The sequence below is a fragment of the Pelophylax lessonae genome (assembly GCF_965119305.1).
Source record: "Pelophylax lessonae genome assembly, chromosome: 12".
NCBI classification, from domain to species: Eukaryota; Metazoa; Chordata; class Amphibia; order Anura; family Ranidae; genus Pelophylax; species Pelophylax lessonae.
The window spans coordinates 12,588,624-12,612,645 of record NC_138779.1 but is presented as its reverse complement, the minus strand read 5'-3'; the positions used below and the strand labels follow the sequence as shown (position 1 = coordinate 12,612,645).

At 44.2% G+C, this 24,022-nt stretch overlaps 1 protein-coding gene and 1 long non-coding RNA gene across 2 annotated transcripts in view; one reads left to right on the top strand and one right to left on the bottom strand.

Annotated features, from left to right (window-relative positions):
• LOC309568239 (uromodulin-like) overlaps positions 1–16,390 on the top strand; it is a 51,544-nt gene extending 35,154 nt beyond the window's left edge. Inside the window, exons 7-9 of the mRNA XM_082273905.1 lie at positions 13,030–13,102; positions 13,623–13,661; positions 16,089–16,390. Of these exons, the coding sequence (XP_082130031.1) occupies positions 13,030–13,102; positions 13,623–13,661; positions 16,089–16,153 (177 nt within the window). The 3' untranslated portion in view covers positions 16,154–16,390. The remainder of the gene's footprint in view (positions 1–13,029; positions 13,103–13,622; positions 13,662–16,088) is intronic.
• The window catches only part of LOC309567853, a 1,051,047-nt gene that overhangs the window by 329,041 nt on the left and 697,984 nt on the right, over positions 1–24,022 (bottom strand). The gene's annotated exons all lie outside the window — the stretch shown is intronic.

Below are 24,022 nucleotides of genomic sequence, written 5' to 3'. Positions count from 1 at the left end.
GAATCCTTGTCATGTTTTTATTGTTGTTTTTATCCCCAGAAGAGTGTTTTTCCCTCTACATACCTGGTGTTCCTTGCCACTTCCACCAGGTCCTCCAAGTCTGCCCCATACCCAGAACTTTCTGGTTGTATATGAGATAGTGAGGGAAGGAGTGCTATTGGCTCCTGCAGCTGCCAAGGGGGAGGGAGCAGGGGCGTGGTTTGCAGGGCATTTGTGTTTGAAAAGACACACACAGCCCCGGTTGAAGGCCCACATGCATGGACATCTCTTTAGCAGTTGGCTAATTTAATGAGACACCCACAAGGAGGAGCTGAACTCTGACACATATAACACTGCTCTGTATTCATTTTCATATTTACTTTTATTTGTAGCATCAGAGGCGTAACTAGAACCTTCAGGGCCCCGCTGCAAGAAACCATAAAGGGCCCCTCCCCGGACCCCTGGCCAGGGCCCTTTCCTTTAAGCCTGGGGCTCTTCCCACTGATCCTGGGGCCCTTTGCTCTCATTGCGGGGCTTTTTATTACAGTCCCGCAGCGGGACCCTTTCAAAAGTTTTGCAGTGGGCCCCCTTCCTGCCATCTTGGGGCCTCCCCACGGTGGTGGAATGCCAGGGCCCGGTGGCAAGTGTGACCTTTGTGATCCTGGAAGTTCTCCCACTGGTGTCAGTAGTTTTTATATGTTGGTATTATAATTGTATTATTTTTTATCATTTTTTTTTTATTTTTTTACAATGTCACTGACTATGACTCTGTCCATTCAGAAAAGGAAGGAGGGAGCACAGTGGGGGGGGGGGGGGGACCAGGGGAGCACACAGGGGCCCAGAGACAGCAGAACACAAGAGAACTGGATAGGAGTGGTGGGGGAAGCATACAGAGGAACCAATCTCCTCCATTTTCCTCCTGCAGCTACAGGAGGAAAAAGGAGGACAGTGATTTCTCTACATGCTGCCCCCGCCGCCCCTCCTATCCAGGTGTACAGGGGAGCCGCACAGCCCCCCAGGAGCATGGGGCCTGGTTGCAATTGCAACCCCTGCAACCCCTGTAGTTATGCCCCTGGCAAGCATTATAAGTACCTCAGTGTGATCTGGTTTCAGTCTCATGCAGTCCCTGTACAACTTGAGAAAGAGAACAACACAAATAGTCAGTTAATTCATGTGCTGACAAAGATTATGTTGATAGGAGGAGAGAACAGAGTGACAGGGAGATGAGCTCATGAGTCCTCTGCTTCTCCTTTCATTGTCCAGTCACAGGCTCTGTGGTCCACGGGGGACCTGGGCTCATAGAAAGTGGGTTGAATGATACCGGCCATCAGACAAAAAGTGCCGCAGGGAAAATCTCTGCATTGAAGTTGAATATTGCAGTAAAAGCTACTTTTGATATTTTATCTTTGGGCTATTTATTTTTTTCTGGTTGTTTTGGGCTGTGGTTCTACTTTAGCAAAACTGGTGACTTCCTTTTTGAATTGTCAGAGGATACAATGACATTAATAGTAACTATTTGCTAATGTGCGGATTACTGTATGGCGGTAAGTTTTCTGACCCTGTCTAATGACTTCTGTGCTTCCTCTCTCTACAGATAAAAGATAACCAAGTCACATACACAAATCAGCTGTATTTTCCTGCCAAGACGAATCCAATCGCAATAACAAATAACGTTGTCATGAACATTTCCTGCTCTTACCCGCTGCTTATGAATATCAGTCTTAATGTGACACTGAAACCAATTATTGGGTAATTATTATTACATAATGTTGGTCTTTCAGGAATCCATGTAGACTATCTCTTATGATATTGCATTCTAGCACATACTCTTGTGTAAGTGGTCCTTAAAGTGGAACTTTAATCACAAAACAAAGTCCTGCTAGATAACCGCATGCAGGGCAGGCGCTACCAGTAAGGCTAACTAGGCAGCCGCCTAGGGCGCAACTTAGCAGGGGGTGCCGGCTGAGCCTGACCCGAGGTAAGTGACTTACCGTAAGTCACTGAAGGGGTTTTACCAGTGGCGGCCGCCCCCCACCCCCCCCCCCCATCTATGCGTCCGGCCCCCTAATCTACATACAGGGCGTCGGACGCATGGATTCCAATGAGGGTTTTTATTTTTTTTTTTTGAAGAGGCTCTAATAGGCTTAAAAAAAGGGTGGGCCCTGAGCCCACCCAGTTGTGTGACAATAGCGAATTAATATTTGCTATTGCCACACTGATTCTCCTCCCAGCCAATCAGGAAGTGGGTCCTGAGACCTGTTTCCCAATTGGTAAGTGAACTGGCGCCCCTTGGGGGGAATATGGTGGGGACTGGACTCAGGAATGACGGGGGATCCACGGCCAGGTCCATCTGCACCCCCCCGACCGATGGAGCACCAGCCGCCACTGGTTTTAACCCCTTCAGCAACTTGGGATGGGGGGGTGGGAGAGCATACGGGGGGCGCCAATTTTTATTTTGCCTAGGGCGGCAAAAATCCTTGCACCAGCCCTGACCGCATGTTGTCCCCTTTTGCAGGTATAGCTATGTAAAACATTAAAAATAAGTACCTATATTGCTTAAAACCCAGTAATATGCTGTCTCACACTGCTCTGCACATGCTCAGCTGCTCTCTAATTTTCAACACTGTGCTTACAATTAAAGCCACTAGAGGCCACTCTGCTGGCAGCCTAAAGATTTACTGCTGCTCAGGGGCTCTGGGCTTCAGCAAAATGGCAGCCTCCAGAAAGAAGAAACAGAAACAATGCTGGAGGCAATTTACAGCACACACTGTACTGTGGCAGGCAGCCGCTCCCAGGAAAATCGCTGTACATGTACGGCGCTCGCTCTGGGGATTCTAGGGGGCAACTCGCGCCCCCGCTTGTCAGCAGGGAAGCAGATGCCTGTGTCAGGTGGCTCCGATTGCCACCTGACACCTGCGATCGTTCCCCCACTGAGAGAGAAGGATGGGCAGATGTTGTAAACACATCTGACAATTCTTCTCCCTGGAATGATCACAGAGCGCCTGTGATCCTGCTATGTAGGATCACATGTCTCTACGGTCATCTCAGAAGCCACGCCCCCCCCCCCCCACAGTTAGAATCACCCCCCTAGGCTCACATTTAGCCCCTTGATCACCAGCAGGGTTAACCCCTTCCCTGTCAATGGCATTTTTACAGTAACAGTGCTTATTTTAAGCACTGATTACTGTAGTAATGTCACTGGTACCCCCATAAGTGTCAAAAATGTCAGTTAGGGGTCCGATCTGTCCGCCGCAATGTCGCAGTCCCACAAAAAATCGCAGATCACCGCCATTACTAGTAAAAAAAAAAAAACAATAAAAATTGCATAGATCTTTCCCGTTGTTAGTAGACGCGATAACTTTTGCACAAACTAATCAAAATACTACGCTTATTGCGATTTTTATTTTATAAAATACAAAACACATACACTGGGGCACATCGTTTGATATAATAGATGAAATTGTAGCAGGAAGACACTGTTATTTTAGCAACAGGAAGGGTGGGCCAGGGAGCGGATCTGAGCTGACAGGCAGGGGGGGGAGGAGGGGGAGAGAGGACAGAGGAGAACAGCGAAGGACGGAGGCACGTAAAATGACCACGGTGACAGGAGTCATGATATACCGTGGTCAGTTTACAGGGTGGAGGGCAGAACCAGACAGGATCAGTCAGGTATGTACAGCTCTGCACGACTGCGCAATTGTCCATTAAAATAATGCAATGCCAAATCGCAAAATAGGGCCTGGTCATTGAGCAGAAAATCCTCCGGGGCTAAAGTGGTTAAATTGTAACTTTACTTCCAACAACTTGATAAAAAATAATGTTCTTTGGCAACATAAATTCCACATTAACTACTTCAGCCCTGGAAGATTTTACCCCCTTCCTGACCAGGCCCTATTTTGCGATTCGGCATTGCGTTATTTTAACGGCCAAATTGCGCGGTTGTGCGACACTGTACCCAAACAAAATTTACGTCACAAATAGAGCTTTCTTTTGGTGGTATTTGATCACCTGTGCGATTTTTATTTTTTGCGCTATAAACAAAAAAATAGCGACAATTTTGAAAAAAAACAAAAAAAAAAAAAACAATATTTTTCACATTCTGCTTCATCCAAAAAAAAAAAAAAATGAAAAAATCAAAATGTTTTAACATTTTAGGCCAATTTGTTTTCTGCTACATATTTTTGGTATGTATTGTATGTGTATGCATTTGATATAACAGATGAGATTGTAGCAAGAAGACATTGTTATTTTAGCAGCAGGAAGGGAGAGCTGGGGAGTGGATGGGAGTTGACAGGCGGGGGGAGAGAGGACAGAGGAGAGCAGCAGACGACGGTGGCACGTAAACTGACCACGGTGTCAGGGTTCAGCAGCCATGATAAACCGTGGTCAGTTTCCAGGGGGGAGGACAGAACCAGGCAGGATCAATCGGGTATTTCAGGTGACACAAGGGACCAAATTACACAATACAAGCACTGTGCGGTATAACATGTTTTTTTTTTTTTTTTTTTTTTTTTACAAACACTTTACCTTTATTAGTCTACTTCTTAAGCAAATTATTTTATACTATTTTGGTGCATTAGAAATTGTATATCTGCATAAATGCTTCCATCAGTAAATACAGAGCTGAAGGAGATGGGTGGTCTTTCTGTATCCTCAGTGCAAATAATGTCAGTTCTCTGTATAATATCATAGATGCATGACCACATACCTGCAAGGGTTTCTAGGTAGGTAACCTTTATCGTGTGTCTATTTTCCAGGACCACAGTAATAACCGGCCCTACAGGAAATGGAAGTTATGCAGCCGTAATGATACCCTATAAAGAGAGCTCATATACGACCCTTCTCTCAGGAGATGACCCCCTATATGTGGAAGATACTGTATACCTTTCAGTGCAAGTACCAGATATTGATGTTAACAAGTTTAAACTCAAAGTGGTGAATTTGTATGCCTCTGCTACCAACTCGACAGGCGCCATCATCTACTATCTTCTTCAGAACGGGTAAGTACATAGTACACTGGGTAGTAATTCTGTGTGTTCTTTGTACACTTGGACTACAAAAATAATTCACTAAATACACAGAACAATACATCACATTAGGAGGTGTGTTGCTGTGGTGTTGGCATGAAGTTCTGAACTAATCTAGTCAAGCAACTTTTTAAAGTGACATAACTCCTGGAGGTCATCATTACAGCCCAACTGGAGTCAACTTTTTTCAGTTTTAGATAGAGTGGGGTAGGGTTAGAACCCTTGTGGGATGTTTGTGTCTCCTTCGAGGCTCTTACTGTCTTTCTGATCCATGTTTGTGACACCAGGACTAGAAATGCGGAGATGGGATCATCAAGACAGTATGACACATGTAACGGAACCGCGACCCACACTGTGTTTGTGGGCTTCCATCAGTATACAGCTTCCTCCAGTCTTGAACATAGGTATCAGATATTCTAGCCGCCCACCCATACAAAACTAGACACATCTTAGCTTGTAGAGAACTGGAATCTTTATTGAACAACTCACACAGAATATATACAGGATGGACATCCCCCTGCTGATCAGATTGCCCCACCAGGTCAGGTGCCTGATTACATTATCATATGCAGATGCAATTTGTACAGAAATATAATTAACCTGAGCTAATTATCTAGCCATCTGGACAGAAACAACATGTGAGTTCATCAGCAATTAACAATGGGACAGACAGGCTTAACAGAAAACTCATCACACCTTAATACACAGACAATAGGAAGAGACCACCAGTAACAGACTGCGCGTCTCTGACATTGAAGAACATGGAATAGAGGCCAATGTCATAGCTCTTTCAATGAACATGTTCAGAATCAAACAGGCCAGGAATAGTGATGTCGCAAACCTAAAACTCGCCGAACGCGAACATCGGCAAATGTTCGCGAACCGGGCGAACCGCCATAGACTTTAATAGGCAGGCGAATTTTAAAACCCACAGGGACTCTTTCTGGCCACAATAGTAATGGAAAAGTTGTTTCAAGGGGACAAACACCTGGACTGTGGCATGCCGGAGAGGGATCACACAAAAAAAAGTTCTTAAAAATTGTAATTTTTTGATAGAGAGCCAATTATTGGAAAAATTAAAAAAAAAATAAAAATAAAAAATTTCTTTGGATTTAGCATCTGGGGGGTCTAAAAAGTGTACCTGTGAAGTTTCAGCTCTGTAGCATGTCCGGAACCAGAAAAAAATATGAATTAGGGTTAGGGCTAGGGTTAGGCTTAGGGCTAGGGTTAGGGTTAGGGCTAGGGTTAGGTTTAGGGTTAGGGTTATTTTTATGGCTAGGCTTAGAGGGTTAGGGTTAAGGTTAGAGGGTTAGGGTTATGGTTAGAGGGTTAGGGTTAGGTTTAGTGTTAGGGGCTAGGGTTAGGGTTACGGTGAGATACTTAGGGTTAGAGTTAGTAGCCCTACCCCTACCCCTCTAACTCTAACCCTCTAACCCTAAGCACTAAAAATAACCCTAACCTTAGCCCTGACCCTGACCCTGACCCTGACCCTAACCCTAACCCTAATTCTATTTTTTTTCTGGTTCTGGACATGCTACAGAGCTGAAACTTCACAGGTACACTTTTTAGACCCCCCAGACAATAAATCTAAAGAATTTTTTTTTTTAAGTTTTTTTTTTTTTTTTAAGTTTTCCAATAATTGTCTCTCTATCAAAAATGACAATTTTTAAGAACTTTTTTGTGTGATTTAGTGTCTAGGGGGTCTAAAAAGTGTACCTGTGAAGTTTCAGCTCTGTAGCATGTCCGGAACCAGAAAAAAATATGAATTAGGGTTAGAGCTAGGGTTAGGCTTAGGGCTAGGGTTAGGGTTAGGGTAAGGGCTAGGGTTAGGTTTAGGGTTAGGGTTATTTTTATGGCTAGGCTTAGAGGGTTAGGGTTAAGGTTAGAGGGTTAGGGTTATGGTTAGAGGGTTAGGGTTAGGTTTAGTGTTAGGGGCTAGGGTTAGGGTTACGGTGAGATACTTAGGGTTAGAGTTAGTAGCCCTACCCCTACCCCTCTAACTCTAACCCTAAGCACTAAAAATAACCCTAACCTTAGCCCTGACCCTAACCCTAGCCCTAACCCTAACCCTAGCCCTAACCCTAACCCTAATTCTATTTTTTTTCTGGTTCTGGACATGCTACAGAGCTGAAACTTCACAGGTACACTTTTTAGACCCCCCCAGACAATAAATCCAAAGAAATGTTTTTTTTTTTTAAGTTTTCCAATAATTGGCTCTCTATCAAAAATGACAATTTTTAAGAACTTTTTTTGTGTGATTTAGTGTCTAGGGGGTCTAAAAGGTGTACCTGTGAAGTTTCAGCTCTGTAGCATGTCCAGAACCAGAAAAAAATATAATTTTTCAGTAGAGCAGGGATGGTGGGAACCCCTTTTACACCTATATGATCTTTTTTTCCTGGTTCTGGGGACAATATATATATATATATATATATATATATATATATATCACAGAACAAAAAAAAAATTACACAAATACCAGCCCTCAAAAGGGCTTTTGGGGACAATAGATATATATATATATATATATATCACAGAACAAAAAAAATTACACAAATACCAGCCCTCAAAAGGGCTTTTGGGGACAATAGATATATATATATATATATATATATATATATATATATATATATATATATATATATATATATATATATCCAAAAAAAACCTCAAATACCAGCCCTAGGAAGGGCTTTTTGGGGTGCTGTCCTTACAGCAGGAGTGTACCAAGAACACTGGCTAACAAGACCGGGGACTGTCCCCAGCTATAACAACAGCAGCAGCACCAGCACTTTCCCTGCTCTCAGTAACACAGAAATGATCTAAGATGGATGCTGCCCTTGCTTATTTATAGGAGGTGGGAGGGAGGTATGCTGATTGGCCTGGAATGTGTCTGCTGACTGTGATGTTCAGGGTCAAAGTTTGCCTCAATGATGATGTATAGGAGGCGGACCGAACATCGCATATGTTCGCCCGCAGCGGCGAACGCGAACATGCTAAGTTCGCCGGGAACTGTCCACCGGCGAACAGTTCTGTACATCTCTAGCCAGGAATAGTCTTCATATATTTCTTGAGATATATGGTTGATAAATATTACTGTCCCATTTGAAGTAATCAAAACCATATTCTCAGTGTCCATTAAGTACCTGTCCATTTCCTTGGTCACCCTGTGTCCCTAATAGAAACAGGGTGACTTACACATAAGAGGGGGCTGAGTGTCAGGACTCTTGTGGGGAGCCTGACGTGCAGAAGGTTAACCTCTAGCTCACCAAGGGATGGAGTACAGACGAGTCACCCAGGCAGTAGACACAGGCTAACCCGAGGTGCAGAATCTAACTGCCAACCGGTCCTGACCAGAGTCTCTGATGGTGAGGATGGATTTTTGTGCATGTATGACACCAGGTCGCGGTCCTCTGCGTGTTGCCTGCCAGGAGGTGAACAGGACTGGATCCAGTGGCAGATGAACCAACAAGGATAAGGCAGAAGAGTGGTCACAAACAATCCGAGGTCAGGACGGGCAGCAGACGAGCGAGGTGAGGGACAAGCCAGGAGGTCAAACAGGAATCAAGCAGGATACAACAGGTCTCAGATTCAGGAACACAGGAGAAGCTGCAGACAAGACAGCTAAGTGTAAATGAACCAGCCACCCTTAAAAAGGTAATTGTGTGCACATGCGCGCACGCCTACGTGCCCGGGTCACACCCGTCACGCATATGCATTGGCGAATGCCTGTTCGCCATTGAATGGGCAAAGGAAAGGTTTGCACCTGGGCACTTCAGAGCACACAGGGAACGTTCCTGACACTAAGAGAGGGATTTCCCAACCAAAGGTAAGCTGTGTTCCACGGGCCCCCCAACCAAAGTGATGCCCGTCACAACAGAGACAGCTATAATAACCTGAAAAGAGGTTCTTACTCTTCACCACACTGCTCGCTGTATATGTCCTCACTAGAAAGATTTTCCATCATTTCATGTCCCTGTATTTGGGTGTCACCAGGACAGGATGCGAAGGGGAATTTTAGATCGGACAGCAATACAAGCCTTGAGAAGGGAGTAGGTATAGAAATAAGAACATGCCAGAACATTTTGGGGGGATGTTAAGGAGTCTGCCTTTATCAGGGCTTCAGGAACTCGATTATATGCAGTGGTGTTGGACTCAATGGGGTGATGATTGGTGAACAATCCAACAATCTTTGTGCATGGCTTTTAGAGCAAGACAGCAAGCATCGAACCCTTTTCCACTCTGCTCATTGATTATAAAATGTTAGACCTACAGAGCTCTTTTGAAATGATACAAAATTTCAGTGCAGGCTGGAATTAACACTTACATTTTTGCTTGATCTGTCTTCCATTGAAGGGGCCATTCACATCACCTGTGATGGGCTGATTTGCTCAAAGCAGGCCCAATGCATTGACAATCCATTGTTTCCAATAGGCCCAGTTCACAGCATTGTGTTGGTGTGCATTGGATAAAAACGTCAAATGCTGCATTTAAACAGAGCAAAATACAATTAATAACAAGCGATTTGATCCATTTCATTCGTCCCAATGGAAAATGCCTTAAGTAGAATAATGTGTAGGTGTGAGTAAGTCCAAGGTGTGAAGAAATATAGGTCACAGCGCATGTACTCATTTCTTGTGTTTGGCACAATGATTCCACCAATTAAAATGTAAGTTGAAGACTAATGCTGAGAAACAGAAACAATATAATGAAAACATTCATTTTCAGCTATAATATAATGATAATGTACATATAAAAGAATGAAGACATACCATATATTGTCCTATAAAATGACCTCCAGCAGGCCACTGGTGTGAATGTCTCTGACCAAACAATCAGAAACAGACTTCATGGGGGTGGCCTGAGGGCCCGACATCCTCTAGTAGGCCCTGTGCTCACTGCCTGGCACTGTGGAGCTCGATTGGCATTTGCCATTGAACACCAGAATTCGGAGGTCCGCCACTGGCGCCCTGTGCTTTTCACAGATGAGAGCAGGTTCACCCTGAGCACATGTGACAGACATGAAAGGGCCTGGAGAAGCCATGCAGAACGTTATGCTGCCTGTAACATTGTTCAGCATGACTGGTTTGGTGGTGGGTCAGTGATGGTCTGGGGAGACATATCCATGGAGGGACACACAGACCTCTGCAGGCTAGACAATGGCACCCTGACTGCCATTAGGAATCGGGATGAAATTATTGGACCCATTGTCGGACCCTACACTGGTGCAGTGGGTCCTGGGTTCCTCCTGGTGCACGACAATGCCCGGCCTCATGTGGTGAGAGTATGCAGACAGTTCCTGGGGGTTGAAGAAATTGATACCATTAAATGGCCCCAACACTCGCCTGACCTAAATCCAATAGAACACCTCTGGGACATTATGTTTTGGTCCATCTGATGCCACCAGGTTTCACCTCAGTTAATTTAGGAGCTCAGTGATGAGCTGGTCCAGATCTGGGAGGAAATACCCCAGTATAAATCCTAACACATTACCCAGTCCATACTAGCATAGATCCTAACACATTACCCAGTCCATACCAGCATAGATCCTAACACATTACCCAGTCCATACCAGTATAGATCCTAACGCATTACCCAGTCCATACCAGTATAGATCCTAACACATTACCCAGTCCATACCAGTATAGATCCTAACACGTTACCCAGTCCATACCAGTATAGATCCTAACACGTTACCCAGTCCATACCAGTATAGATCCTAACACATTACCTAGCCCATATCAGCATAGATCCTAACACATTACCCAGTCCATACCAGTATAGATGCTAACACATTACCCAGTCCATACCAGTATACAGTAGATGCTAACACATTACCCAGTCCATACCAGTATAGATCCTAACACATTACCTAGCCCATACCAGCATAGATCCTAACACATTACCCAGTCCATATCAGTATAGATCCTAACACATTACCCAGTCCATACCAGTATAGATCCTAACACATTACCCAGTCCATACCAGTATAGATCCTAACACATTACCCAGTCCATACCAGTATAGATCCTAACACATTACCCAGTCCATATCAGTATAGATCCTAACACATTACCCAGTCCATACCAGTATAGATCCTAACACGTTACCCAGTCCATACCAGTATAGATCCTAACACGTTACCCAGTCCATACCAGTATAGATCCTAACACATTACCCAGTCCATACCAGTATAGATGCTAACACATTACCCAGTCCATACCAGTATACAGTAGATGCTAACACATTACCCAGTCCATACCAGTATAGATCCTAACACATTACCTAGCCCATACCAGCATAGATCCTAACACATTACCCAGTCCATATCAGTATAGATCCTAACACATTACCCAGTCCATACCAGTATAGATCCTAACACATTACCCAGTCCATATCAGTATAGATCCTAACACATTACCCAGTCCATATCAGTATAGATCCTAACACATTACCCAGTCCATACCAGTATAGATCCTAACACGTTACCCAGTCCATACCAGTATAGATCCTAACACATTACCTAGCCCATATCAGCATAGATCCTAACACATTACCCAGTCCATACCAGTATAGATCCTAACACATTACCCAGTCCATACCAGTATAGATCCTAACACATTACCCAGTCCATATCAGTATAGATCCTAACACATTACCCAGTCCATACCAGTATACAGTAGATGCTAACACATTACCCAGTCCATACCAGTATAGATCCTAACACATTACCTAGCCCCTACCAGCATAGATCCTAACACATTACCCAGTCCATATCAGTATAGATCCTAACACATTACCCAGTCCATACCAGTATAGATCCTAACACATTACCTAGCCCCATTGAGATCTGATGTGTTTTCAAAGTGTTCCTTATTTTTTTGAGCAGTGTGTATATATCTATATCTATATCTATATATATATATATATAATGAGCACAGCCCATATATTGGTCAGCTCTATTAGTATGTACCAGTATTGTGTTCTAATCTTTAAATAAGTAACAGTAACTGAAGACTGATGAAAGATTTCTGTATCCAGGTGCCCATCTAAGCAAATATCTTCTAACCAGCTAACACAGGCATACAATGGAAATGGCACTGAATCTCGGTTTGCTATGAAAGTCTTCAAGATTGCCAACTCCAACACCGTCTATCTCTATGCCGATCTTAGACTCTGCACTGATGATTGTAACTCGGTAAGACTCAATAAACACATAGAGGATATTCTGTGATTTATCTGCCTGAAGGAGCACTCAGGGCCTCTTTAGCCATGCACACACATATTAACACCAGTTTAGATGGGAGTCAATTATCCCACCAGCCTGTCATTGGAGGAAACCAACACAAGCAGAAAACACAAACTCAATGCAGATAGTGTCCTGGCTGGCATTCGAATTGAGGTCCCCAGTACTACAAGGCATGAGAGCTAACCATCAAGCCACTGTGCTGCCCCAAAGTCCACAGTTGGCTTTGTAATCATTGCACTGCCTTATTAAGATGACTGGGAGTGTTAATGGACTGATATTGATATACAACCACCACAATTCACAGTTCTGCCCATCTGCTGTAGATATAACATGGCATGAGCTAGGGTTGGGCCCAAAACCCAAGCCCACCCCTAGCAAAGACAATTGATGGAATCATGCTCATCCCTAACAAAGTCAATTGATGGTGCCATGCTCTGCGCTAACAAAGACATATGATGGTGTCACTCAAATTCCTAACATAGACAACTAATGGTGTCATGCTGCCCCGATACAATGAAGAATAAATAGGTTTTTGAGGAATATGGCTCAGAGAGACTGAAACCAATGTGGAGGGGAAATGCAAACTATTCCTGTCTCACCATTGGAGTAATGGAAGAACCTAGTGTGCCCGCATCCTCCACTGTTTCCTTTGAGGGGCTAATACAGATAAAGGGACATTGTGATATTAGCATAGCTGTAATGTTCCTACAATTTGCAGGTTCTGCATGACTTTCACTTGTCTGAAATCTCTGTTGAATTACTTTTATTTCCTTACAGAACTGCAGCTCTCAATCCAAATCAGATGTTTCCCAGGACATTGCAGGAAGAGTCAGTATCTATTTGGATGCATGTAAGTCATCTCAGGTTCACAGTTTCGTTACAGTAATATTCTGTGTTATCTTTAGTCACATAAAATAAATCCCAACTCCAGACAAATCATTTCTTTTCTTTTATGTTTTGGATAATGTGGGGAAAGGCTTAAAGGTTCTGTCAGGTATTAACTAGTGTCTTTGTTCCCTATGGGGGGGATTTTTCCTCACCTCCTGTTCTGTCTGACACCTGTCACCTGACCAGGAAGTAAGGAGAAACTCCCCAGAGGAGACAAAGCAATGGAAGCCTGCAGACGTTCTAACCCTTCATTTTAATAAAATACTCTGTGTGTCCTGTATATTTACCAGACCAATAAGGCAGCAAACTGTACATTATTAGGGATTATTGTCAGGGATTGCAAAAGCTTTTACTTCTACGGTGATCACTACACAATTTTTTCAGCCTGCAGTGAATGTGAATATCATACGATATATACAGAAGAATGAGCATCAGTCCAGTTGAGGTCTCCAATTAACAGATATGTTTTTCTTTATTTCCAGCTGATACCAGTTACAATTTAGAGAACGGTTCTGCTAGAGGTAAGTAATCTCTTACATTGAGAAGTTTAATGGTTTAAAGTGGTGTAGCTAAACATGTTCAACCCCTTTACAGCAACAATACCCTTATATATTGGGGTAGGTCTGTTCATTGGCGGCCCACCCATTGAAGGCGCAGGGGCACTGCCCCCCCTATCCATGCGTCCGGCCCCTCTAATCTACATACAGGGCGCCGGACACATGGATTCCAATGGGGTTAGAGCCAGACGCTCTAATAGGCTTCAAAAAAGGGTGGGCTCGGGGCGCAGAGCACTGCGCCCTGAGCCCACCCAGTTGTGTGACAATTGCGAATGAATATTCGCTATTACCACACTGATTCTCCTCCTGGCCAATCAGGAAGCGGGTCCTGAGACCCATTTTCCGATTGGCCGAAAGGAGAAGCCATGCTGTTGGCCAAGGAGGAGGGAGGAGACGCAGGGGAAGCCCGACCCACGGAGGAGACACAGGGGGCAGCTGCCGCCGCCACCACTGCCTGCCTAGTGTGAATGAGCCGGAGACTGGGGGGGGGGGTTAGGTGTGTGGGCTGAAGATGGTGTGGTCCGGGGGGGTATGGTGTGGTCCGTCTGCCGCCCCCTCGGCCCATGGAGCACAAGCCGCCACTGGGGCTGGTAGACCTCAACATCCAGCCCCTGCATATATGCATCGCTGTTTTGTTTGGGGATCTCTCTGCCAGTACCCCCGGAACTGTGACAGAGCTGTCACCAACAGCTCAGTCAACTGCTGACAATCAGCAGTTGGTAGGATTGGCTCCGGATGATGTCATTGCTGTGCAACCAATAACAGTGCAGCGTGATCAGGAGACCCTCCTACTGGCTTCTGGGTCTCAGGATCCATTTAAAGCACCAGCTCCCACCAGTATAAAGGGGTTAAAGCTGAATTCCAGGAAATAATTTAAATTTTCAGATAAATAACAGATATGGGAGCCATATTACCTGCCAAAGGGTTTGTATTTCTATCTATTCATTCCTGAGATTTATACACAGCTCTTCCACACAGAACAGTCAGGAGGATGACACCACTTTCTATGTTACATTTAGCAAAACAGTGGTGTCCCCTCCCCATCCCTAATACTGCTGATTGGGCACTGAAGGAGTAGCACACTGATTAGGTCATCTCCCTGTTCACTATGCTCTCTTCTCCTACCTGCATGCTTCTTGTTAACACATTTGCATGCAGCTCACATGATTGGTACCCCATCCTTGTGCTGTTTCTTCCTCTCGCATTCTAGCCCTGCTGTACAGGGACTGGCAAGAGGCTGATACCAGGTCACCTTTGGGTACTTTCACTGCTCGCAATTGAAAAATGCTAAGCAAAAATATTGTCTCCCTTTGAGCCTTTGCAGATTCCTGTTACTGGCCAGGAAAAGATTAAACTCTTCTAAAGAGATATGTAAAATTTCCAATTTTCCCTCATTTTATCTGCCTAATTCTAACAATGGCTAGGGATTTTTATCTATTCCTATATTTCTATGCCTACATTTAGTATTTATCTAAATATTTACTGATATTAGTATTATTATAAAAGCTATAAGTTGGAGGGTTAACAGCACTGACTGAGACTTTCAATTAGAGAGAGACAGTCGGAAGACAAACAGCTTCTGTACATATGTATATCCTGTATTGAATGTTTTTTGGTGCTATTGATTCCTGCCCCCCCTCCCCCCCTACACACACTGGACATCACTTCCTGTGTGGTCAACACAACTAAAGTGGAGGGGATCTCTCTATTAAAGTGTATCTCCAGCGAAAACTTTTTTTTTACTTTAGAAAGGGTCAGGAAGCAGAAGAATCACTTTTGGGCTTTTATTGTCATCTTGGGATATGTTGGAGTAATTTCCGTTCGCTTCCTGTCCCAGTGACAACAGTTTCACCAAACAGGAAAAGAGAGTAAATCCCGAAAAGCAACACAGACAGAAATCACTTTTTTAAGAAGAGTAATAAAGTACAAAGTACCTATCAGATTTTTTATTGCTGTCTGTGACCTTGTAGCAGATTTTCTCTCACTTCCTATCTGGTAAAACCTTTGTCACCTCGACGGTATATGGGAGTAAATCTCTCTAATGCCGCCATGCTATGCAAAAAATAAAACATTTTTGGTTGGACATACACTTTAAATTCTCACACTGGGGGAGATTTACTAAAACTAGAGAGTGCAAAATCTGGTGCAGATTGGTAACGAATCAGCTTCCAGGGTTCATTGAACAAGCTGAAGTTAGAAGCTGAATGGCTACTGCACCAGATTTTGCACTCTCCAGTTTTAGTAAATCAACCCCAAATTCCCAATCTGGTATAAAAGTTGTCTTTCATTGCAACTACAATGAATACTTAGGATTGAACACAACAGAAGATCTTCCATAGAAAGTGAAGCCCTTCCCGCTCCATTCCTAATATCTCTTGTGTGTTCTTCCAGGTTTCTCCATGCCTTGGACTTTGTCTGCTCTGATCTTCTCCTGGATCTTGATGAAGCTGATGTAAACCCTCCGAGAACCGACCATCCCGGCACCATGAGACTTTGTCATAACGTCAACCCCAATGCTCTCAGCAGAGAGAAGTTATGAAGGAATCTTGTATCTAGTTCTTTTTCTGTGGATGGTGTTGGCTGCATCATATATAACGCTACCTAAGATAACCTTGCCGCTTTGCATTATGATTATCGCTCATTTTGTACAGTGATGATACTCTGCTTTTTTGGCTTAGAGGTGCTTGCTTCATACCTGAACTATTTATTGTGTTGTATATATTGTACGATAAGAATGGTTGATGGAGTATATATAGATATTTTGTATCCCTGGAGAGCACACCCTGTACTTTGTACTGTTCTTTTACATATAATAAACTGCAAAGTAATTTAATTCAAGTTGTTTCTTTGCATTTATATTCAGTCATTGCAGGTGCTATGGTCAGGAAAAGGCATAGCTAAACCCAAAAAACAAAATTGACTATATTACAGCTCACTGGCCCTTAGATGTAGTGGTTGCATTTTTATTTATTCTTTTAGGCTTTTTCCATTTTTTGTTTGACCTGGTGATCCTTAGAATAGGACAATTCCTGTCCCTTTGTGCCCACACTTGTGTCTATACTGTATCCATGCTTTCAGTGGAACCCAAGTCCTAACTTTTTTGTTCTTGTTTTGGATGGAGTGAGAAAGCATTAATACAGCTCAAAGGTATTTGTGGCTATGTGTGTCCACTAGGGAGACTTCCCACCGGTGTGTATCCGAGAGACACAACATCAATAGAGAAAAAAATCTCTCCAAAATAGGAGAAAATCCCATCGTTGACAGTTCTTATGGCACATCTGCCATAGGTGTCCATAATGCTTGGCACCCAGGGGGGCAGGTGCTCCGAATCTTCCAAGTATCACCTTTGCAATGCCACTCACAGTGCAAAGCCTAGAGAGTCCCCACCAAGCTCCTCCTCGGTTCTGGTCACATGGCAAAGCCAAAGGGGGAACGTCCCATCACCCCTTCACTCTGAACTGATGTGGGGTAAAGATTTCTATTGGTTGTGGGCTAGAGAGGGTGAGGGGATCTTTGGGTAAGGAAAGATTTCTCCTTGGTGGTTGGGTGGGGGGGTAGAGATCTCTATTGGTTGTGGGCTAGAGAGGGTGAGGGGATCTTTGGGTAAGGAGAGATTTCTCCTTGGTGGTTGGGTGGGGGGGGGGGGGTAGAGATCTCTATTTGTTGTGGGGTAGAGAGGGTGAGGGAATCTTTGGGTAAGGAAAGATTTCTACTTGGTGGTTGGGTGGGGGGGTAGAGATCTCTATTGGTTGTGGGGTAGAGAGGGTGAGGGAATCTTTGGGTAAGGAAAGATTTCTACTTGGTGGTGGGGTGGTGGGGGGTAGAGATTTCTATTGGTTGTGGGCTAGAGAGGGTGAGGGGATCTTTGGGTAAGGAGAGATTTCTCCTTGGTGGTTGGGTGGGGGGGGGGGTAGAGATCTCTATTGGTTGTGGGGTAGAAAGGGTGAGGGAATCTTTGGGTAAGGAAAGATTTCTCCTTGGTGGTGGGGTGGTGGGTAGAGATCTCTATTGGTTGTGGGGTAGAGAGGGTGAGGGAATCTTTGGGTAAGGAAAGATTTCTACTTGGTGGTGGGGTGGCGGGGGGAAAGATCTCTATTGGTTGTGGGGTGGAGGGAGTGAGGGGATCTTTGGGTAAGGAGATATCTGTACTTGGTGGCAGTGGTGGCGGTGAGGGAGCTATTAGAGATTTCTATTGGTTGTGGGGTAGAGAGGGTGAGGGAATCTTTGGGTAAGGAAAGATTTCTCCTTGGTGGTGGGGTGGTGGGTAGAGATCTCTATTGGTTGTGGGGTAGAGAGGGTGAGGGAATCTTTGGGTAAGGAAAGATTTCTCCTTGGTGGTGTGGTGGTGGGTAGAGATCTCTATTGGTTGTGGGGTAGAGAGGGTGAGGGAATCTTTGGGTAAGGAAAGATTTCTCCTTGGTGGTGGGGTGGGGGGTAGAGATCTCTATTGGTTGTGGGGTGGAGGGAGTGAGGGGATCTTTGGGTAAGGAGATATCTGTACTTGGTGGCAGTGGTGGCGGTGAGGGAGCTATTAGAGATTTCTATTGGTTGTGGGGTAGAGAAGGTGAGGGGAACTTTGGGTAAGGAAAGATTTCTCCTTGGTGGTGGGGTGAGGGGTAGAGACCTCTATTGGTTGTGGGGTAGAGAGGGTGAGGGGGTCTTTGGGTAAGTACAGATTTCTACTTGGTGGTGCGGTGGGGGTAGAGATCTCTATTGGTTGTGGGGTAGAGGGAGTGAGGGGATCTTTGGGTAAGGAGATATCTGTGCTTGGTGGCAGTGGTCGCGGTGAGGGAGCTGTTAGAGATTTATATTGGTTGTGGGCAGAGATGTATAGTAACTAAGTAGAACTACTTCACTACTGTACTTAAGTACGGAAAGGCGGTATCTGTACTTTCCTGGAGTAGAATTTTTTTCTCCTACTTCCACTTTTACTTCACTACATTTTTTCAATGATTTCAATACTTCTACTCCGATATTTTTTTTATGTGCTGCATAGTTACTCGTTACAATTATAAAAATTACCACTGCCAGAACAGTAGATGGCAGGGTTCATGAAGCTCAAAACATGTGTATTATCAGCGCATACGAAAATAAATGCTACTGTATGTATAAATAAAAGCTGCATTTGAAATAATAAAAAACAATATGATGTTCAAACTTTTGATTTCTTTCTTTAATAACTACATAACACAGTACTTGTACTTTTACTTTCAGTACTTGAACAGCAAAATTAAAAAAAAAACACTTGCAATACTTAAGTACAAAAAATGTTGAATACTTTAGTACTTCTACTCAAGTCACTTTTTGATCGAGCACTTGTACTTTTACTCAAGTATGGGTTTCGAGTACTTTATACAACTCTGGTTGTGGGGTAGATAGGGTGGGGAAATCTTTGGATAAGGAAAGATTTGCATTCGGTGGTGGTGGTGGTGGGGGGGGGGGGTAGTGGTAATTTTTGGTTGTCTTCTTTGCCTGTGTGTTACAGATAGATAGCCCTGACCCTTAAATTATGTGTGCTATTTATTCCTGACCCCTGTACTCTGTGAGTTTTATATACTAGGCCATTGCACTCTGTGTGTTGCTGACTCCTGACCCCTGCACTCTGATATTTGTGCTTAAAATATTTGTGCTTAAAAGCATAGGAAGCAGGGCTGAATTTTACATTAGGCGCTGTAGACATGTGCCTACAGGCACCCTTCCTAGAGGGATGCCCATCTGTACATGCAGGGTCGGCTCTAGCTTTGGGCACCTGCCTTGGGTAAAATGCACCGCCCCCCTATCCTGGCACCCTGTGTAGACAAAACTCCTTGCAATAGCCCTGAGGACAGGAAGAGCAGATTGGGAAGAGAGAGAGTCCATCTGGGGGGAAAAAGGGCAGCCAGGCAAGGGTATGGAGGGGGTGATCAGAGACCGCTGACAGCTCACACTGTTATGGAATGATCAGGGAAGTGCGGGAACTCCAGCACACATGTCTCTCTCTCTGCTGATCTCTTTCTGATCCTGACACTTCTGCCGACAACTGTCACCTGCCTTTGTCTGCCCAGCTGTCACCTGTCCTCCACTCCTCTCTCCCCAGGGAGATTGATAAATAATGTTCCCCCATGGTCATGTCCAGCAGCCTTGGCTCCAGCCGCCTCCCCACCTCCCCCTGTGTCTACTTCGAGTCCCCCAGTGACCGGTGAGATCACCAAGGAACGGAAGACATCTGGGCAAAGTCACCAATGAGTATGACAGCAAGGAGCTGAAGAAGATTCTGCAGCTGAAAGAGTGGATCCTGGCGTCCTACTATATGACTGACATGGGGATGGGGGGGGGGGATTTGTATTAGGAGGGGGATTTAGGGGGAGAGAATTTGTGCTGGGAGTGGGGATTTGGTGGGTAGGATTTGTACTAGGAGGGGGGATCTGGGGGGGGGAGATGATTTGTGCTGGGAGGGGGATTTGTGGGGAGAGGGTTTGTGCTGGGAGGGGGATTTGGGCAGAAAACTTACACTAGGTGTGGGGATTTGGGGGGATGATTTATGCTAGAAGTCTGGATTTAGGGGGAGGATATAAGCTGAGGAGGGGGTATTTGGGGGGGGGGGGATTTGTTCTACGAGTGGGTATTTAGGGAGAGGATTTGTTCTAATAGGAGGGATTTTGGGGGAGAATTTGTGCTAGGAAGGGGGATTTGGGGGGAGAATTTACACTAGGAGTGGGGATTTGGGGGGAGGAGTTAAGCTAGGAGGGCGTATTTGGGGCAGAGGATTTGTGCTAGGAGTGGGGATTTGGGGAGAGGATTTGTTCTAGTAGGGGGGTGTAACGGATCAACCGGTACCCCGACTGGGTACCTACGTTGACAGATGCTCCTAGTGCTTCCCGAGGGCTCCAAGCACTCCACCAGACACCATAACCACCTCAGACCCCACGAACCGCCGCAGCTTGGTTGGGGTTTCGCCGTCTCCTACCCACCCTGGACCTACGACAAGGCTCCAGGTTCCCGTGGGTGAACCTCTCTTTCCCCAGAGAGTGCAGCAGGAACAAGCTCTTACAAGAGCTTAGTGATTATTCAAGGAAGTATGAAGAGCATAGCAATCCCTTGTAGCAGATTCCTCCAAACATGAGCCGAGACTTCATGAAGGGGTAAAAACGGACTGTTTATTGAACAGACACACACTCAATTTATACACACATGAGCACATCCCCCTCCTGATCGAATTACTACACACAGGTCAGGGGTTGAATGATTACATTATCATATACAGATGAAATTGTATTCAGGAACAGAATTAACCTGAACTAATTAGCTGACCATCTGGACAGAACAATGTAAGGTCATTAACATTTAACAATGGGACAGGCACAATACACATTATCTCAATACACAACAATTGTTAAAGCCTGTCTTTCACTACCAGTGATGGTGAGCACCGTCACAGGGGGATTTTGGGGGAGAATTTATGCTAGGAATGGGGATTTGGGGGGAGGATTTATGCTAGGAGGGTGTATTTGGGGCAGAGGATTTGCAGCTTATTTTAATAAATGTTTGAGTGTGTAATGTTATCACACCAGTGGAGCTTTTCTTTCTACACGTTACCTACGGAATGACTATTAACAGAGAGAGCAAGAAAGGATAAGGCCCATCTAGAAGATTCTACAAACCGCTCTACTTGTTAGCGCTTTTGCCCAACCATGCGAGTGGGGGGTGGGGGGGGGCAATAATATGTGGTGAGTGTCCATCTGATGGGAGTGGAGATTGATGTCACACAGCGGTGGTGGTGATTTGCGGAGATCTATGTTAACTTAATTCACGGGACTTACATTTATCCAATTATTTATTTTTGGATTCACATATTTTACTTTGCTTATTTTTTGGACTGTACACTTATCACATGATATACAGTTTTGGACATGCAGTAAACTCCCATTATATCGCGGTTTCGTTTTCGCGGTCCCGGTATTTCACGTTTTTTTATTATTAACCTATTAATAATATTTTATTTAATTAATTCATTATTAATTAAATATTTTTGTGTTTTCAATTGCTCTTGCTCTCTCTCTCTCAATATTTTTTATGTGTTTAAATGTGTTTCTATCGTTTTAAAAGTGTGTTTAATGACCTTAAAATGCTTTTAAAAGTACTGTAAAAGCTATAAAAACATGCCTAGGGTGTGTTTAAATAGGGTACTTCTATTTCGCAGGTTTTCACTTAACGCGGGTGGGTCTGAAACTTAACCACTGCGATGGAGGGGGGTTTACTGTAGTTTTGCACACTGTTTTTATACTCCTATTTTTAGGAGTATCTTTTTTATATTTTTTTAAATATTCTATGTTTATAAATATATATATATATATAAAATCATCATTTTCACTCATTTTATTTGCGCTGCTGGTGTTCACATGATTAGGTGTGAGTTTCACTTTATTTTTATTTTATTGACATAGCGGCATTTACTAATATACACTTATTGGGATTTTTTTTTTTTTTTTTTATATACCAAAAATATGTAGCACAATTCATATTGGCCTAAATTTTTTGGATGTTTTATAGCAGAAAGTTAAAAATATTTATATTATATATATTTTTTTTTTTCCAGAATTGTCGCTCTTTTTTTGTTTGTAGTGCAAAAAATAAAAACTGCAGAGGTGATCAAATACCACCAAAAAAAGCTCTTTTTGTATAAATGTATTTCATTTGTGTAGAGCGTCGCACGACCGCGCAATTGTCAGTTAAAGTAACGCAGTGCTATATTGCAAAAAATGGCCAGGTCATTAACCACTTTGCCGCTGCTCACTAGAGCTCTACTGCGGCAAAGTGATCGATAACGTCTGGCGACGTAGACCTACGTGACCAGACATTCCCCTCTGTCGGTGACGCGCGCGCGCCGCCGGAGGCTCCCTACTGCTGTATTCAGTCACAGCGGGAGTCGGGCCAGGGGAGGAGTGGCGGCGATCGCTGCTGCTCTTCCCCAAACGTCGGGGAATCGAGTCTGGAGATCCGCCCGCTTGTGTAAACAAAGCGGGCGGATCTCCTAAGTGACAGGCAGGGTCAAATTGCAGGGTTCAGCATAGCTGAACCTGCGATCTGTCCCTGTGTCACTCAGTCCCCTCCCCCCACACACGTCAGTAAGCACCAGGCATACATTATCCCCTTGATCACCAATAAAAATTAACCCCTTCCCTGCCAGTGTCATTTTTGCAGTAACAGTGCATATTTATAGCACTGTCAGTCAAGGTTCCGATCTGTCCGTCGCAATGTCGCAGTCCCGCAAAAAAAAATCGCAGATCGCCGTCATTACTCGTTAAAAAAAAAAAACACCAAAAACGACAGAAATCTTTCCCTTAGTTAGTAAACGCAATAACTTTTGCGCAAACCAATCAAAATACGCTTATTGCGATTTTTTTTACCAAAAATATGTAGCAGAAAACAAATTGGCCTAAAATGATAAAACATTTTGATTTTTACATTTTTTGGGGGGGAATTTCATATAAAAAAATGTGAAAAATATTGTTATTTTTTCAAAATTGTCGCTCTTTTTTTGATTATAGCGCAAAAAATAAAAATCGCACAGGTGATCAAATACCACCAAAAGAAAGCTCTGTTTGTAGGGAAAAAAAGGACGTAAATTTAGTTTGGGTACGGCGTTGCATGACCGCGCAATTGTCAGTTAAAATCGCACAGTGCCGAATCGCAAAAAGTGGCCTGGATGTAAGACAGCAAAATCCTCCGGTGGTAAAGTGGTTAGGAGGGGTAAACCTTCTGGGGCTGATTTGGTTAAAGGGGAGTTCCAGTCCCCCAAATAAATTTACACACATATCTAGCAACATTTAGAACATGTCCGATGTGTAGTGCCTGTAGTTTGGGGTAAAATATTTGAAGACTAACCAGATCTCGGAAGCAGGAAGGTTCCATGTCATCTGTGGGCACCTGAAGCACTCTTCTCCTGATTTCCATGATTCGGTGCAGCTGGCTACCCAGCATGCACCTCCTGATCTTGCGCCTGCACACTGAGCGGCTCTCTGTCTCCCCGACAGGTTGTCATAACAATAGCGGCGTCGGCGGAAGTTCCCGCCCCATTGCTATAGCAACCTGTCAATCATGAAATCCCAATCCTCCTGTTCGCGTCATTTACGGTCCTGAATAACGCGAGATTTCGTCACTAGGCGATTCTCAAGGACTCCTGGGATACATAACGCCGCTATCCCAGGAGCCCTTGCAAATTGCCTGGGGATGTAAACGCCTAGGCGGCGGCAGCCGGAAGTGCTGCAGAAGAAAAGGTATAAAAGCTATGTACAAATAAAAAAATAAAAACATAATTGCCATTTATTACAGCATTCAGGGCGGTT